General features: G+C 38.6%; 1 protein-coding gene across 1 annotated transcript; it reads left to right on the top strand.

The window, feature by feature from the left end:
- The first annotated feature begins 62 nt into the window (after nt 1–62).
- On the top strand, nt 63–4,470 carry LOC109864020 (short-chain dehydrogenase/reductase family 16C member 6-like). Its single transcript, XM_020444805.1, has 8 exons — nt 63–910; nt 1,014–1,193; nt 1,980–2,131; nt 2,411–2,588; nt 2,805–2,934; nt 3,057–3,189; nt 3,389–3,514; nt 3,593–4,470. Exons 2-8 carry the CDS (start codon nt 1,074–1,076, stop codon nt 3,666–3,668), a joined length of 915 nt encoding a protein of 304 aa, XP_020300394.1. The 5' UTR covers nt 63–910; nt 1,014–1,073; the 3' UTR covers nt 3,669–4,470.
- Nucleotides 4,471–18,495: the final 14,025 nt, after the last annotated feature.

Below are 18,495 nucleotides of genomic sequence, written 5' to 3'. Positions count from 1 at the left end.
AAAATACGAGATATATTTAATGTATTTAAAAAAACCGTAAACGGCACAGCTCCAACCTGGAAGTCATGCATAAAAAGTTTTGTGACACGTTGCATCGACTATTAAACGCACATATACACGCATATATTAACTTACTTTTTGTTAACGTGGCAATATTAATGCAAATATTTCTAATTTATATTGCAATTAATTATTATTTGCTGACTTATGAACAGTGTTGCGCTTAGATAATTTGAAATAATCTAGATACAGATTAGATAAAACATATACGTATGTATCTCAGATAAGATGAAGATAATCCGATTTGATCATATCTAGTTAAAAGATGATTTAGTTGAGATTTTTATCTAGATAATTTTAAGAGAGATATTAAAGAAGTTAGGAAATTAAATAATACATCTCAAGAAAATCTATAGAAAATAATAGTTTTTCAAATGTGCTATCGGATAAATTGTTTCTTCGAGGTACAATTATTTGTTATCCCGTACTGAAAAGTTACATTCAGAAAGCGTACTCATTATCTTAGATAATTTACAAAAGATACTACTTTTCTTATCTGAGATACAGATAAAGATGTCATATATTTTAATTATTTAGATAAAGATAAAATAAAACAATTATTACATCTAGATGAACATCTAGATAATTTTATCTACATAATGGAAAACACTGCTTATGAACATATTTTTAGTCTGTTTTTTAAACTTAACGTGTTATCTTTATTGCGCGGTTTTCATTATAAACTTTTAGTTGCTTTGGAAAAAAGATAAAATGCAAATATAACAGTATAAAAGCAATGAGTTGTTGACTATTTGTAAGCAGATAGAACTACGGCATACGACAACTAGCTTTCTATAAATCAAAATAGAAAATTAATACATATCGGATTATCAAAGAGAACAACGATCAGGTAAATAACACAAAATTTATTAGGTTGTTTAATCATTTTGATTTCATTTTTTAGCAAATCAGATGTAATTTTTCTTTTAACAAAATAAATTATTTTCTTACAGATAAAGTAATAAAAATCCTCAGTTTTTATAAAAAATATTGTACTAATTGTGAACATCAATATGCATGTTCTTGTACAAATATTGTCAGTTATTTTGAAAGTTCTCTATTACATCTGCGAAAGTGTATACAGATTGTTTGTTTCGGCGGAAAAGAAAAACGTAGCTGGCGAAATCGTTTTGGTATTTACAAAAAGAATAAACTTTTCTTTGCACATATATGAGCTGTTCCAAAATTTGCAACTCAAAATATTGTTGTTGAAAAATTAAGATATTTATCGCGTAGAATTGATTTCTTGTAAATTTCTTCACATTTGAACTACGTATTAAACTTTATAAGCGCCCGCGTGAAATTTCTAAACGTTGATCGTCCCAAACCTGAGACAGTTGAAATTATAAGTGACATTTTTCACATATGTTATATCTTAAATCTCTTGAAAAAGACACATTTTAAACTCTAACTGCCAAATTATATTCGTGACGTTGATATAAAAAACTAGAATGCGATAAATTATCAATATATAAATATTGGCAAAATGACCGATTTGGCTAAACGAGCGCGTCGTTGTCAGCTTGTTGTTCAATATGAACGACAACACGAACGAATTCAATGTAAATTGTTTTCTTTTTTTTTTTCTTTTTTTTTGAGCACAGTAAAACAACTTCTTTATTTTTACACTAATAAAATGCTGGTAAATTAAAGTCTGAAATATTTTATATAAAATGTGAATTGAATTCTAAGAATAGTTTTTTTATGACGTAAAATTAAACTTTTAACTTAGACTGTCACGCGATAAATATCTTTAAAAAAATTATTTATTTGTGCAATTTGTTCAAGCAATAATTTTTGTGATATAAGAGTTTAAAACTTATAACTTAATTATAGACTACATTATTTGCTAATTTATAAAATATGTAATAGTATACTTTTTATTTATCTTTATTATAGTTAATAGTTAATCGTAATAGGTAACAGGCGCAGGTCGTGGAATCGGTAGGGAATTAGCAATTGGTTATGCATCTTTAGGAGCAACAGTAGTATGTTGGGACATTGATAAGGAAGCTAACGAACAAACAATGAATATAATTACAAAAACAGGAGGATCTGCATATGCATATCAGTAAGATATGATAATGCTTTGCTTTTATGTTATCACTAGGATATCATCAACATATTGTTGTTTATACAATATGCAGTTTAATAGTTGCAAATCTCTAATAGTAATAGTGTCGTTTTTTTATGTATCTATAGAAAAAGATAACTTGTAGATAAAAAAGAAGATATTGTTGTCTTCTTAGAAAAGTATTAAAAGAATATTAAAACAACTATGAGATTAAAAAATTTTATCTATGAATCTATACAATGTCAGTTCTGTGTAAAATATGATTTCTGTTTGTAGATGCGACGTATCTGATAGAAAAGATGTTTTTAAAGTAGCCGAAATAGTGAAGAAAGAAGTGGGCGATATCACCATTTTGATCAACAATGCCGGTATTGGAGAATTTTCAACATTTCTAGATCACGTTCCTGACAATATTGTACGAATTGTAGACATCAATTTTATGGCGCATTATTGGGCAAGTAACAAAATATATAAAATATATATATATATAAAAAAGTATATATAAAATATATAAAATATTAATGTAATGCGCTTTACGCGTAATTAGTAGAAAAAATATGCAAAAACGTAGCATGATACATACAAAATTAAAACATGTGTTAAAACAGTCAAGATACAATAAGTATGCAATAAACTTTTGCAAAATCATTGATTAGTGTGGTACTTTTAGACATTAAAAGCATTTTTACCAAAAATGGTCGAAAAGAATCACGGTCATATAGTAGCTCTTTCATCAGTATTCGGTTTATTCGGCAATAATGAAGTATCGACTTACAGTTCTACAAAATTTGCCATAAGAGGTACTTTATTGTTTGTATTTATTATTTACTTAAGTATTTTTGCGTGTGTAAATATCGTTATAAATGTGTAACATACATTATTATTACAGAAATATAAAGTACGATTGTTGTATGCATTTCAGGACTTATGGAAAGTCTTAGACTTGAATTGTACACGCATAGCAATGGCAACTCTTTGATTAAATTTACTACAATATATCCAAGTTTAATTGTTACTAGAATGACTACAGCGTTGATAGAAAGAATAAAATATAAGTAAGTATCTATAAGATGTATCATTGTGTGAGAAATAGAGAATGAAAACACATGTATTTATTTTAATAGATCGTTACAACCTTGAAAATTTTTTTTTATTATCTTTCCTTATATATATGTATATATATGTATATGTATATATATGTATATATATATATATATATAGTCCAAGTTTAAATAATCTAATTTTACTTTTTAGTAAATTATGGCAATGGAAACAGCTCTCACCAAAAGACGCAGCTTTGGCAATAATTGATGCTCAGAGACAAAATATTGTAGAAAAAAGTATACCTTCACTGTGGTTGCCAATAGTAACTATACTACGGTAAGTGTATTCGTATGCATAGTACACACTTTGTAATTTAATTCACATTTTATGACAAGAATATTGTTGTGATTTCAGTATTCTACCCGACAAAGCATTTTTCTGCTTGCACGAGTTGATTTTTAGTGTACCTATGTGCAAAACATCTATGTAATATGTATATAATATTTTTTTTCTTTGCGAATATTTCTTTGCATTATTTATTTCGTGCATTCTTGTGCAAACTAGTTCACGAATAATGTTGATTTTCAAAGCGTTAATAAAAAGTCAAAAATATAAATGCACAATATATAACGCACACGTTGTACGTGTGAGAGTATTACACAACTGTAATAAATGATATCCCATTTCCGCATAGAGAAACATTTGTATCTATATATCAGTTTCACATATGCTTGAAAACGTGATGAGAGAGGGAGAGAGAGAGATAGAAAGCACGCATGACCACACACTACTGACGCATAATTGGATGGCTCGCTGATTCTTCAGTTTCTACGCGATCGATCGACGGCGAGATTAAAACTTGCAATTAATTAAAGGTAAAATTTGCTTCGCGCACAAAACAAACACGATAAACGGCGAAGCCGTGTGCAGTCTACGGGGAAATAACAGAGTCTCGGGCCGGGCTAGTTTAAATTAACGAGTAACTTTGCGCGGAGAATTTTCGCGAATTATAGCGCGTTTATTCTGAATACGGAGTGGTGGGAGAACCCAGTCGTCGGACAAAGACTTTGTTCGACAAAGACTGGCAGATGTGAGAACGTAGGATCAAAAAGGGTAATTCCTAGTTATTCGACGACTGTGGCACAAAACACACGGAGAATAGCGAATCGATAAAAGTAAAATCACGCCGACGAAGGTGCACTGCGGCAATCGTTCGCCTTATTCGTTTCGCTTTCTCTCTGTTTGATTCAACTTCTTCTTCTCTTTTCTCTGCACGTTGCCTTTCTTCTCTCTCTCTCTCTCTCTCTCTCTCTCTCTCTCTCTCTTTCTCTCTCTCTTATTTTCATATTTCTTTTCTCTATATTCAGCTCATTGCGCGAATGTCATTCTGTCTCTTCTTTGATCTGCTCGTGTTTTCTTACACGGCCGAACTTGCTTGCAAACATCAACTAATTTAGAAATATTAAAATATATATGAAGATGTGCCTTTATGTACAGAAAAAAAAAACATAATAATTAGGTCTTGAAGAGAAAATAATCAAAGTTTTATAGACCGAGAAGTTGCGAATTGGACGGAAGAGTAGACAATGCGATTTTAAATTCGCTTTGTATGCACGAAGTACACTGCGATAAACGGAAATGAGCAAAACACTTAGGAATTATCAGATATTCAACTCGTATTATGAAAGAACTCGGAAAGACTCTTCTTATATCTTATTTTTTTTACAGCGACTACAATGTAAAAGCCGTAGTGTGATTCTTTCACAACTTTTACATCCTAAGTATCGTCTTTATGTAGTATCTATAATTTACCAGATTTTCCGACTAAATAAATATATGTATAAAAATTAATAATATGTTTTAATCATTAATATTAGAATATTCTTTTATGTATTTTTATACAAGTATGAAAATACTTATATAAAAATTACACGAGCGGAAATTACTGAAAAAAAACGCAGTTATAAAATTCCAAATGTTTTTCCAAAGAGGTGGCGACTACAAAAGATGGCTACTTGTAAGGTTTACGTAGCAAATGCCAACGTTTCGGAAACACATTGACATTTACTACAATGTATTTCCGATACGCAACGTGTCGCCGAGTGTCTCGCGCGGAAGGAACCTTAATGTCGACCAACGTAGTTTCTTGCTGCAACATGCACTTGTGACGTCGTGTCGTCCGGCACGGTTCTTCGTCGCAGGTCCGTCATTTGTGCTCGCCGTTGAAACTTTACGTCGTAAAATCGAGCGCTCGAACTTAGACGCGCCAGCCCGCGCGAAACCAGCACTGCCCCCGTCGTAGAAAATACCATAATGCCCCGAGCAATGTCGATCGGAATCAGGTGCAACCAATTTGGCTCGAGTCCAAAAGCTGTGGCATGTAAATCCAGTTTGTGCAAGGCATCAGCCTCGTCGTCGAACATCGATGAAAATCAAACGTCGCTGCGTGTTCAACAATCAAATTCGTACACGAGCATTCCTTGATTTCTAACGGGAACCCGAAAAATCGGGTTTGTTGCAAATAATCCACCTTTCTAGAACAACGCGACAGATATGTGCCGTTTCAAAATGCCGTTGTAGTAAAAAAAAAGTGTCTATTCAAAAAGTGATAATTTTATGCGAAGAGATAAAATGTATATGTAAGATATATACATGTCGCCATTAAACGATTAAAAAAAAATATGTGTTACATAAAAGAGATCTCGTTGAGATGTTAAACGTTATCGTAAAATCATATCTTTTACGATTTTGCAAGTTACGTGTGATCCAGTTATGTTCCGCGTAGCGAGATTCATAAAACGACCATTTTCTCTCTTAGACTGTTGCCACGAAAACTTGTGCCAAAGACGGAAGGTACATGTCAGACGTCTCTCCATTTTTCACTCGCGCACTCGTCTCGGATTTCCATATCGGGATATTAACAACGGAAGTGCAAGCTGCTCGGCAGTGATAAAGGTAAACGACCAAAGGAAAGTACCGTGGGATCTTATAGACGAATAGCACGCGATCTCTTCCGCATGACCACGTGTGTTCGCACGTGAGCACACAGACGCACCGGCGGCGTCGTATTCGTAGCTGGAGGACGAGGGAAAAACGCGAAATACGCGTTCAAAAAAAAACATACTTACCTGTCGCGGATTCGCGCGAGCTCGAGATTCCTCGGCGCGGAGCGTTGTATATACGAGATGCGGAGAGATGTTGCTCACGTATCCCACGGCATTGATGCATCTGAAAAATGTTTCGAAAGATGACAGAGAGGCCGTGCGTTTCGAGACTCTCTCTCTCTCTCTCTCTCTCTCTCTCTTTTTCGTGGAGCGACCGAAATCTTCGAAGCACGCAAATTTTCTTCGCTCGGCGCCCAGCAATTCGCGGCGCGACGTGTAGTGTGCCGATGCACTTGCGAAAACGTGATTTCGTCACGTGAAATTTTCACGTCCCGTGGCAAATACGTGTGTGGAAAATCGGCGGATATGCCGAGCAAAACAGGTTGAAGATGCCTCCTCTTGGTAAAGCGTGTGGGAATGGATTGGAAATCGTCGTTCTGGTTTTGTCATTACTGAACGATCAACATGATACCTATGCAAAATTATAGCATACGTAAATAGGAACGCGAATTATTTACAGAATGTTGTAACAAAAATAAAAATAAAAAAACACGTCAGTTTAATTATACCGATTACGAGGTAGTTTTCAAGAGGTATATAGATCTGTTTCGTTTGCAAGTAGCAGTTTACATGCTATCAAATGCATTCACGCGTTTAATTTCGAAACGCTGAAATTAAACCGGCTAATGAGTTCAGTCCTCTTTTTGCGACGCTCGCTTCATATAATGAATATTATCTTCAAATATTTTATGAATTTGAAATTACGTTGCCGGCCTTTCAAATCACAGGACGGAAAGACTGAATTGCAATATGTTGCCATGTAGCTCATTATATACGACTATTTATTTACTACGTGCTACTACTTATCGTTTGTGTTTATAAGCTTTTATATAATTGCATTTTTTTGGTTTACAAAAAATACGTACAAAGTGTAACGAACACGCGAGCAAAAAGATGTTTAAAATTCCGAAAATTGCAATAACAAAAGTAAACACATGGTAATCCATGTACGTATTTTTTGTAAAACAAACAATTGCATATACTATGAGTAACAAAGTAAGTAATTATTACTGATGTTTATTTAGTACATGTCGACAGTTGCATAAGTGCAAGATAACAATGGGTTTCGAAAGATTAATAACAATAACAAGTTTGCCGATGCTTTCAGTTTATGAGAAAGGTATATATTTGGTACTGATATAAACTAGATTTTAGATGCGTCGGATAGAGAGAGATAGAGAGATTCTTTATCGGATTATAAATAAACAATTTCATATAAGCAAACTATATAACATTAAGAAAAGTTTTTATTAATAAAATAAAACTATAATGTTCACAATTTTACGCGATACGTTACGTGCTAGAGGACACAATAATACTGCAGAAGTAAATAATAATATATAAATATTGTATAGAGATATAAAGTAAATGTAATAAATGTAACATACATGAAGTTCGTAAACGCGCGGTTAGATAATAGTCGCCTTCGGTCAATGAAATGCCAACGACTGTATATTAGTCATTCAGTTTGTACCGAGTGGAAACGCGATGGTTTCACGATATATTTGCGTCGCGTTTTAAGAGTCAACGTAAAATCGCGCGCTTCGTTAGCATGCTGCATTAACGCACACGGTCATTGTACATTTTTAATGCCGCGTTATCGCGCGACGTACAGGCTCATTCGTTAGCCCGCGCTGATCCTGTCACGCAGGAATGACTTTCGCCGATATGAGCACTTGCGAAATGAGTCCCTCGGATAAGTAGGCTTACTGTTGTATACGGGATACGTCGCAATATGTATACGCGTACAATGAATCTATAATGACGTTGTTATCAGATGATTCGACGGCACGCAGATTGAACAATAACGAACAAAGTTGTTGATAATTAACAGAATTATTCCCTTGATTATTAACGAAATCTTTTGTAAAGCTTGAAAACATTGTTTACATTTTCAATTTTAATTAACACGAGTAGTTAAAAATTATCTTTAAATACTTGCGTTTACTCTCAACTACGAGAACTTGTTTTGAACTTTTGTTTTTTTTTTTTTCAAAATATTGTCTCTCGAGAAAAAACTATAATGTATCGACTTTCAACAGATTGAAGTAACAGAGCGGTATAGATTGAAAGCACAAAGAGAGCTCGAAGTAGAAGCAGCGTTACAAGCCAGGCAACAGAAATTGTCGAAAGAAGAGACCCTCGCGTCGCGGAGGTCGATTTTTCATCCGCATGAAGAGAATCGACGATAGCGACGGGAGTGCGTTGACGTGGCGCAGGGCAAAGTGCAGCCGAGTATTTCATATGGGAAATCATGTTGCGATACCTTCCAATCAGATAGGCAATCGATGCGCGAGGATAGCGCTGTGATTGAAGTGCAGCAGTGCGGAGGGTGATTGTCGATGTCAAAGGAAACCGAGGGACAGCATGGATACATGGCGTCGTCGCCAGGGAGACACCTACGCTCTCACATTCTATTTATGTCGCGTCGCTTTCTCGCCCGACACTCCGCAAACGCCGGGATTCGACGTTGGCGGCGGTTCCTTTGCGAATCCTCGTCGAACGCGCGTCATCGAACGCGCTTTTTCTTTTCGTACGGATAAAGTATGCTCGAGATTGTTTCCGCGCGGTGACTTTCTTCGCGTCTCGCGATTTAAAAAAGTGTTTTACACACTCGCATGTGACGAAATATTTTTTTACGGAGAAAACTTATATTTATATCGCGTTAGTCAATACGCGAGCAAATTCGACTACGTGCGAGCGGGACATTAGAAAATGGATATTTCATTCGAAATTTATTGCCCGCTCGCGCGCCAGCGATAGAAATTAGCTGTCAGCTCGCGGCAGATAAGAGGGATTGTAACCGGAGAATTGTAAAGTGTAGGATCTAATCACACTTGTAAGACGCAAAGTAATGAAACTTGCGAGATATAGCGCGCAACGACGGGATCTCTGGCTGCCGAGAAATTGCTCTCGGATCTGAGCGGATTCTCGGAGACATCGCCGACGGTTCTTCACGGATTTGTTCAGGATAAGAAGCTTTCAGCGTTGTCTGTATGAAATTCTTTTTAACCGCGTAACATCGTTAATCGTCTTGGAAAAGACCAGTTTAGATGAAAAATTCTGAAGAACGATGATTTTTCTCTCATCGAAAAAAATGAGCACGTCTCCTCCGTCCGATTTTTCTGTATATCGAGCTCAAGCGACACGTTTGCTGCTCAAGTCCTGACTTGCGGAAACTGCACGTGTAGCAGTGAGAAAATAAAACATGCGAATGTTTAACTAAGATTTTTATTTTTTTAGAAACTTTTGTTCGAATCCTGTTCTGTTTCGTCATAGACGCTCGGAAAAAGTTCAGAAGAAAATAATATTAAGCGTCAACACGGAATTTGTGCGTTACCTGCAATGCGGAAAATGGTTGACGAAAAATGACGATCTAACGCGTTTTCATTCCGATCCTCGTCGACGAGCCGGTTTTACGGGACTACGGGCTTCATTCATCCTACAGGACAGCGGGCGTATATCGCGATGCTATACCGATCTCTTTCTTCAGAGCCCTTTCTATCGACCGGACGTGGCTATCCCGATCTCGTCCGGCATTCCGGGCTCGTCTCATTTACGATCGAGTTACAGGCTCGTTTCACGTACGAACGGCACGTAACTCCACTCCGCGCGTCCGACATGACGTCCTGAGTTTTTTTTTTTTTTTGAACGTTGCAGCGTCGAATACTATGTAATCCTTTTTTCGCGTCGAATTCAAGACAACGCCGTTTCCGGTGACTCCCGACTAAATTTGTATCGCTCTGTTCGATGATATCGTTCTTACACGACTGAATCTTTGATTTTCTATTATCTCTTGCATTCGAGTGCACTCGTTCGAGTTTCATTAAAACAAAAAAGCGCGATATAATATTTTAGTCTTAAAACCATTCATTTTACAAAACAATTTCTTCAATAAATTGTCTGTGTGTGTGTGTACATGAGCAAAGAAAATTAGCGCATTTTATTATTTTCCTTTAAAACGGCAATCAATAACGGTGTGCTATTAGGATCATCCAACGTGCACCCATGGAAGATAAGCGGATTAAATCGTATATACTTGAGCCTTGCTTTGCGATACATAAATATATTCACCGGAATTAATCCCTTGTCGCATAATAGCGGATAAGTCTCTGTAAAATTTCTTCTGTATTTTTTTCATGAAATTTTTTACGGCGTACTTACACAGGAGATTACAAACGGATGAAAAACAAACGAAAATTTGTTTTTAGTTTGTTTGTTATTGCGTTTTCTTATTTTAAATTTTATGCTCTTTTACATGAGCAGAGTACAGATCAACCACTTACGTGATCATCTGTCGTCAGTCGCGAGCAATTTTGTCAAAAGCACAACTTTAGCCAACGATGAGGTAAATGAATAACACGTGCAACTCGAACTCAAGCGGAAAGATACTGACGCGCCCTCATACACGCTCTCTCTTAGTTGATTTTACTTGAAAATCCGCAAGCGCGCGGTTATATGACCGGTATTACGTCACTGACATCCGCCTAGTTTATTAACATCCACTCTCTAGCCTTCTCCGTTCGTGAGTATATTAAACTGGTTGGAGTCTGCACTGCACGAGAGGTTTACCATCCTCTCTCTCTCTCTCTCTATCTTGTACACGGTATGCGTAAGTATGCGTACGCGTGCCTGTCGCGTGTGTGCTGCACACGTACCAAAGATCCCGCACATTCCAGCGCGCGCACAACCTGGATTGTGGGTAGCACGCTTGGATGGTCCAATGAACCCCAATAACTCAATCCGACCTCGAGTTAACGAGTTTTCCGTGCAGCGACCCTTACATCCCTGTTTTAAGCGATATCTGTGTGTGTTATGTCTCGATATCAAATGTTTCAGCCGATTAATGCCAATTATGGCTCGATCGCGCTTGTTTTTTTTGTTCTTTTTCTCTTTTGGTCGCATCGCGAAAAAGCAGCGAAGACAAATTAACACGTACCTCGAAGTGGTCTTAACTCAAGATCTTGGTGTCTTCGCGCACGTATAAGTATTACGACATGTGTTGCCGCATGCTTGCTTTTTGCCGACATTTCTGATAAAGAATATGCATATTCGCTGTTAGTTTTGTGCATTTTTCAAACAAACTTTTTGCAATTCAATTTGCGGAGAGAACAAAAATAATATTAGTGCTTGTTTCCATGAATTCGATACCGCGATGCGGAAAGAGATACAACCTATTAAAATATGCTTCGGGACATTTTTGTCCATTCATGCATTGTCCATCGACGAGCGACGTTCCGCCCGTTATTGGGTAAAGACGAATTTCCGTGGGCGTTCGCAGAAAAAGGTAGCGCCTGTACACGGGTCTGTAACCAAAATCGATAAATCGATCTCGCAGCGTTCGTTTCCTGCTTATCGGGTTTTCGTGCGCGAGGCGGCGACGCTGCAGTATGCGCGCGACGCGCGTATCGGGGATTTTCATCGCTCGGGAGAGATAGCTCCTGGACGGGACCGTGAGCGTCAAAATCAACGGTCCGAGGGCAAGAGGCGAAATGAGTTTCCGCCGAGGAGCGAAAAACGGCTAATGACGTGAGGCAGTCCGGCGGAACGACGTTAGTAGACCGCCGAAAAACTCCATTGCCCGAACCTTCCGTATTTAATAATGGTGTACATCATCCTCCTCGGTTTTGGGGGTGATGAATGTTTCTCGGCACGGCTTATAGTTGCGCGAGATTAAGTGCCGACGTCGTTAAAATTTTCTATTAAAATCCCCCCGCTCGTAAAAACTGTAATTGAGGTGTCACGATAAAGGAGACCAATTGCGCAGATTCGCGTCAGGATGTGACGTTGGAGCGCGACGTGCAAGACGTTACTGATTGGCGAGGCTTTAGCACAGAGCCTCAGATGATAGAATCCTAATGAATTTGATTGTCAAAACTCTCTCTCTCTTGAGAATAATTTTGGAATTGCCACTCGCGCGCGGTTACTTTACATTGTCGTTGCGGTGGATTATTCAGATCTCTGACAGTTAGAGAACCGTGAGCTGTTTCGCACGTTTGCATTATCCCTGGAACTGGAATGGCCGCTGCTACATTGACTAAGGGCACGGCGATTACATAATTACAGGAAACTTCTAACAAACGGTCGAGTCCAACGGTCGGTGCGCCGTCGGTGTGTTGGTACGGAAATTGATTCGCTGTGATTTCATCGAAGCACGTTTCCAGGGAGTGATGGAATTCTGTTCCTTCCTCGGAACTTCGTGGCGGTAACTACGGGCGCGTGATATACTGTTTGTGAGAACTTTATACAGTAGTTAGCCGATGGCTATGCAGCTGCGCTCCTCGTCGTACAACACGCGGCCCTTTGGCACGTGGTAATTCTCAGTCTTTGTGTTTCTCGCGTTTATGTAATCAAGAGAGATTCATTATAATTTTGTTGCATCGGGCGAGGATCGAGCGGCGAACGTGTTATCAGAACCGATATCGTGATTATTCAATCAGCGTCGGTGAACGCAAGACGCGTAAAACGAATCGCGCATTTATTACTAGCTCGTTTTGTCTCTGCCGCTGATTACAATTCGGTGTTTGAGATCAAACCTCGTCGAAGGCGTTTGTTGTTTTGGAATGACTTGCACAGAAATCGATAAAATGCGAGCGAGCGAGCGAGCGAGCGTGCGCGCAAGGGAATATACTTTCTCTCAAGTAGATTTCCAAAAATCGTGTGCGAATTATTAAAAAAACCATCAAATTTATTAATTTCATTTATCTATGTCACTTTAATTTCACATGGCAACTTAATATCATTGTTTTGTTTAATTACGTGTCAGCGAATGTACGACAATGTGCTCGCAAATGCGCTCATCTGCGAGTACGGCGCAATTCTCTGTAGAGAATTTATCGTAATTTGTCTGCCGGGTATCGAATATTCTGCTAAAATTCTCAAACTTGAAACGGATTCCCGGGTATTCGAATGTGTAGGAGTTCGAGGCCGTGGAACATCCCTCTCTCGGAGTCTAAACTCGGCCTCCGGAGTCGAAGTTCCGAGCCGCAGCCGCGAACAAGGATATTGTTAGAACTTTCTTGCAAAGTATGCAATGGACGAGCATGTACGCGATACACATTTATATATATATATGTGTGTATATATGTATGTGTATATATACATATCGAGGTCTGACGGCGCCTTCTTAATTAAACGCAGAGCATTGTAATGAAAGAACGAACGATATAGGACAAGAATAAAAAAAAAAAAAAAAAAGAAAGAAGGATTATGCTCATCGGAGCTGTCGGTGTGTCTCGCGTGCTGCGTCTTGACGTGGAGAGGGTAGTTACCGCAGCAAAAAGGCGGATCGCGCGATGAAATATGAAATTACGACGAGCTTGACGAGTATTTCTGCCTGCTCTATCAGAGACTAAATTACAGTCCCTATTTCGACGAGACTTTTCGGAGAGATGTTCGATGCGCTTTGCGATTTACATTTCGCGTCACGATACAGTGGAGAGAGTTTAAGTGGACGGCCGAGAAGTGCTGCTCTTTATCCGCCGGGACTGATGGCAAATAGATTCACATGTAAACGTATCCCCCGTAGCTGTTAGTTTTCAAGTTACTTAAACAAGTAATATTGAATCGAAGTTTAAAAGCTTCTGGAAAACAAGCTCCATTAAAGAAAATCTTTCACATTTTGCCAAGACTTAAACGAGTTTCGACGTCTCGATTAAGGTCAACGTTGCTGATGGAATGATGAAATCGTTTCTGAAGAAAATTATAGTAAAAAAAAGAGGCCGCACCTTGGAACCTTTCAGATAATAGTTCGATTGCAGTTCAGACGCAAATTGGGCTCCGGTCGTACGTTCCGTGCTCAATAATTTGTTAGCAATGATTCTTAATCAAGACCGGCAAACGGTTTTCCGCTCGACGGAATAAAATGTGATTAAATTTTCTTTTTTTGTACGAGAATATAAATATGTTAAACACACATGCAGTAAAAGTGAGAAACGTGTTGGTTGGTCGTAATTGATTTAATCAGCGCAATTTAGATTCTTGTTTAAAATTACTTTTAATTTTTCATGACTTTTTTTTATTATTGTAAAATCAACAAAGAATACAGAGCGCAAAATTTTTCAGGAAATATTTCGCGATCGATATATGTACCTGCTTGAGGGCTTGGCAATATACGGTTAGAGAGTTTACCGCATGTTTAGGTCTAATCAGGATGGATATGGCGAGGTGATAATGAGGGGTCACCACCCCTAGGTGCCACGTGGGACCGAATGAAGACAAATAGCTGACCTCCACATTTGCAACCCTATGCAGACGCTCGTCAGTGCTGATGGCCGTTGTTATAGTTGACGTCAAACGTATATCGGGCGTTTTCGTAAAATTTGCACAACACGCGCGAAAAAAAATTAAACCATTTCAATCAATAGAACATATGGATATCGCAACATTCTTTGCAATAAACTTAACAGTAAAAGCTTATTTTTAATTATTAATGATATCATATTGTATTAAGAAAGATATTATATTTTTATAATATTGCGCCAATTTATAATTAAATGCCAGAAGCTGATTAATACCGGTTCCGGAATTGTATCTTATCCCAACACAGGCGCAAATAAAGCAGTCGGTTCGAGCCGGCCGAAAAAGATCCGGCATACAAGAAGTTTAATAAAACCGGATCTTACAAGGCGCGGAGTTTATCTTCGCCAGAGCTAATCGCATTCGCGTAGCCTGCTGGTCGGCAAAGAAAGAGAGTATAAAGCGGAGGCGATAAATTTCCCTTAAAGGAAGGCCGCGCGCTGTCGGCGGGACCGAAAATTAAAACTCTTCGAAATTCTCCTCAACAGTTCCGTTCATTTTAAATCCACAGGTCGTTGTGTATGTAGTGCGGGGTGGAAAAACTCGGAAAATTAAGGTTCCCACGAAACCGGTTTTCTCAGCGGTTACGAACTTCAATGATGATCCTGACGGAAGATGCAAGCGGGAAAAGAGAAGGCCTGAGAGTAAGGGCGTGCCGGAGAGCTTTTCTTCGTACAACATCGAGGTGGAACCCGAAGGGATGGGCGAACATGGGAAGAGAGGTGGAATACGCGCGGAGCTTAGTTGTATAAGCTTAGTGAAGTACCTATCTCTCGTTTCATCTCTTTCTCCTCTCTTCCCGTTTCTCATAATATAATTGTAATAGAATAATTATCATTTCTCATTGCATTATTTCGTTTTTTTTTTTTTTTTTTAAATGGATTATTATCGTGCCAGCAAAATATCATGTGTTAATTAAAAACACACTACTTACAATATACAGTTAATAAAAAACAGTATGAGTTGTGTATTTAATTAACACATTTGCAATTGCTTCAGATTCTTTAAATATCAAGTTATAATAAAAAAAAAGTTTTGCAAAGCAAAAATAGAAATTATTATAAAGGAATATGCGGTAGAAAGAAGCGCACCTTCAGCCGCTCGCGGATCAGACAACTGAACAGGGTACCGCCATCCGTCTTTCCTCCGTCCTCTCTATCCGACGCAATTTTTCTGTCTCTTTTATTTTCATTTCACTCACTTCCCTCAAAAATGGATAAACGCCAGGAAGAATGCCTCGACGCCCCGCACCGGAGGCTCTTTATTTTCCGGCATTGTTGAATTTCGCGCTCTAAACCTGGGGAGGACCGCGCGCGCACTGCGATTTATCATTCTGTTTTTCGACGCTCTCTCTCTCTCTTGTCTCTCCTCCGTGTCTCGCGGACGTCCTCGTCACACACCTGCCATCACCGTTATAACTCGTCCGACACCACCCTCGATGCGCGCGCCGCAAAACCGCTTTTTTTCATTTCACATGGTTTTTACGAAGGACTTGGGCAATTGTTCGCTCACAGTGAGAACAACAAGCGCGTCAAATGCCGGGCTAGCCGACGGATTCGTTAGGCGAGCATTTAACGAAACTCCCGGCGCGTTGAACTGAAATTTCCCCGCGCCGCGCCATTCCCTCCCTCTGTTTCTACAGACTTTTCGCAGTCAGCTCGCGCGATTCGCTCTTACGCAAGCTCGGCCTATGTGCATGCACGTGCGCCGATCGTGCCGATGGTCACGTGCGCTATCGTGCACGCGAATGTACGAAATGTTTTGTTTTCTCTCGGCATCGGCGTTTTCCGGCCGGCCGTAGATTTTTTTTCATCCCTCTCCCCTTCCTGCGCCATTTTTCTCTGTCTGTTTTCCGGTGCACAGCGGCACGCACGATGCTTTTGATAATAGTCATACAGATATCGCGGCAAGAGTGAAGTGACGCGGAATTCGGCCGATTCGACCGATTGACAGAGAAAACACGAGCGTTTTCTCCTCGTTTGTTATTTGGAGAAAGTCGCTTGTGGCATCAAGTTGGCGAATTAACGTTAGCTGAATGGAAACAGATTTGAGAGTATGAGAAAAAAAACTCATTCCCGTTATTAAAATCAATGACTGTATAGATTTTTATCTCGATGTAAAAAATGTTGTTCGAAAAATCGAGATTTTCCACCAAGTAATCTAAGAAACATTATATGCTCGCCAGAAACATTCAATTATACAGTAGTAAAAATAAATAAAACGTTGCATGCAAATGCATTTACGACATGCATAAGGTCTTGGCAGAAACTACTTCGGTATTTCGACCTGACGGAACATGCAATATGCAATTTTGAAGTCCATCATACATAACATGCAATTCTCAAACGGTGTTTTGCGAGACGACTCAGCAGTGTTTCTCCAGAACGTATGATGCGCGTTAATGTTAAAATACACGTTCAAATTTTCAATATGTTAAAAATAAATAAATTTCAGTGAGAAGTAAAGTAAAAAAAGAAACATTTCAACCTCGAAAAGATTGTGATGTTGTATTCGCACACGAAAAATAACTTTTAGACAGTTCGCTAATTACTACATCATTTGATAAACGCGAAAAAGACATTTGTTGACGTTTAATGATTATATGTAAATTTGTGGTAAACATCCGCCGCGCGCAATACCATTCCCGTCATCTCCCTTCTCGAGAGAGGCTTCGATTATGCGTCGAAAAAATTCAACCGCTTTCACCTCCGCGATATGACGTCAAAGGAGGTAGAGGGAGCCGCAGAAACCGGCAGGAAGAAGCGGTAACTGAGGTGGAAGTCGCGAGACGATGTTCGGTAAATACGTAATACACGAGGGAACTCGCTCGGTTTCCCGCGGCTGACGTCATGCGGCATGTTACGCTCGAAGAAATAGTTTTACAGGTGGTTTTCCATCATAACTATAACCGCGATTCCCTGGTTGTATAACTAGGACGAATATGGCGAAAACTGCCATCATCTCCCGGCTGATGAAACTCTCACAAGACCAGTTTAAAAGACAAATTTTTACTCTTAATAACTCTTGTTCTTCTTCTTCTTCTTCTCTCTCTCTCTCTCTTTCTTTCTCTTTTTCTCTCTCACTCTCTCACTTTATCTATCTCTTTCTCTTTTTCAGCGCTTTGCACTTACAGAATAAATTCCTGGGGGAGATGTTAGTATCGAATCGAATCTTGAAAGGAAACGAACGAAGTACAAACCGTAAAGCGAAAGTCGGTAAATATGTAATACGCAAGGGAATCGTCTGATTTTCCGGCAATTGACATCACGCGATAGGTTTTATTCGAGTAAATATGTGATTTTATAGGTATACGATGGTTCCAATCACGTCGTATTTGGAGGAAAATGCGAATATAATCGATTCTTAACTTTGTGCGGAATGAACGAAAGTCGAGTTTGAAACCGTAATGGCTTATCCGAAATCGATTCTTTTTTGCTCAATCTGTTTTGTTGTAACACCAATAAACAATTTACAATTAGATAATCAGATATATAGTCTCGTTCTAGAAAACACACATGTGAGAATTAATTCCGGAAAAAAACTTCTTTCTCGAATAATCGCGATTAATGAAGGAACGGCGGGAAGAGTTGTATTTCTTGCCAAAAATTGATTTATTTCGTTATCGAATATGTATTCGCTTCGAGAGCTACGTGATCAGAATTTCAAACATATTTCGCAAGTTATGCGCGGCTGCAGGCGCATCGAAATTTTTTTTCTCGTCAGAAGTGTTTCGCGGTAACGACACAAAAAGAACTATAACTCTAACCAAGTTTCTTCTCGGCCCAGAGAACTCTCTCTCTCTCTCTCTCGCTCTCTCTTCTATCGCAAACTTTCCGAAATGCGCAGTCACACGAA

The sequence above is a fragment of the Pseudomyrmex gracilis genome, unplaced genomic scaffold (genome assembly GCF_002006095.1).
Source record: "Pseudomyrmex gracilis isolate BER0280 unplaced genomic scaffold, ASM200609v1 scaffold_16, whole genome shotgun sequence".
Taxonomy (NCBI): Eukaryota; Metazoa; Arthropoda; class Insecta; order Hymenoptera; family Formicidae; genus Pseudomyrmex; species Pseudomyrmex gracilis.
The sequence above is the reverse complement of the archived record's forward strand: the minus strand, read 5'-3'. Positions and strand labels throughout refer to the sequence as shown.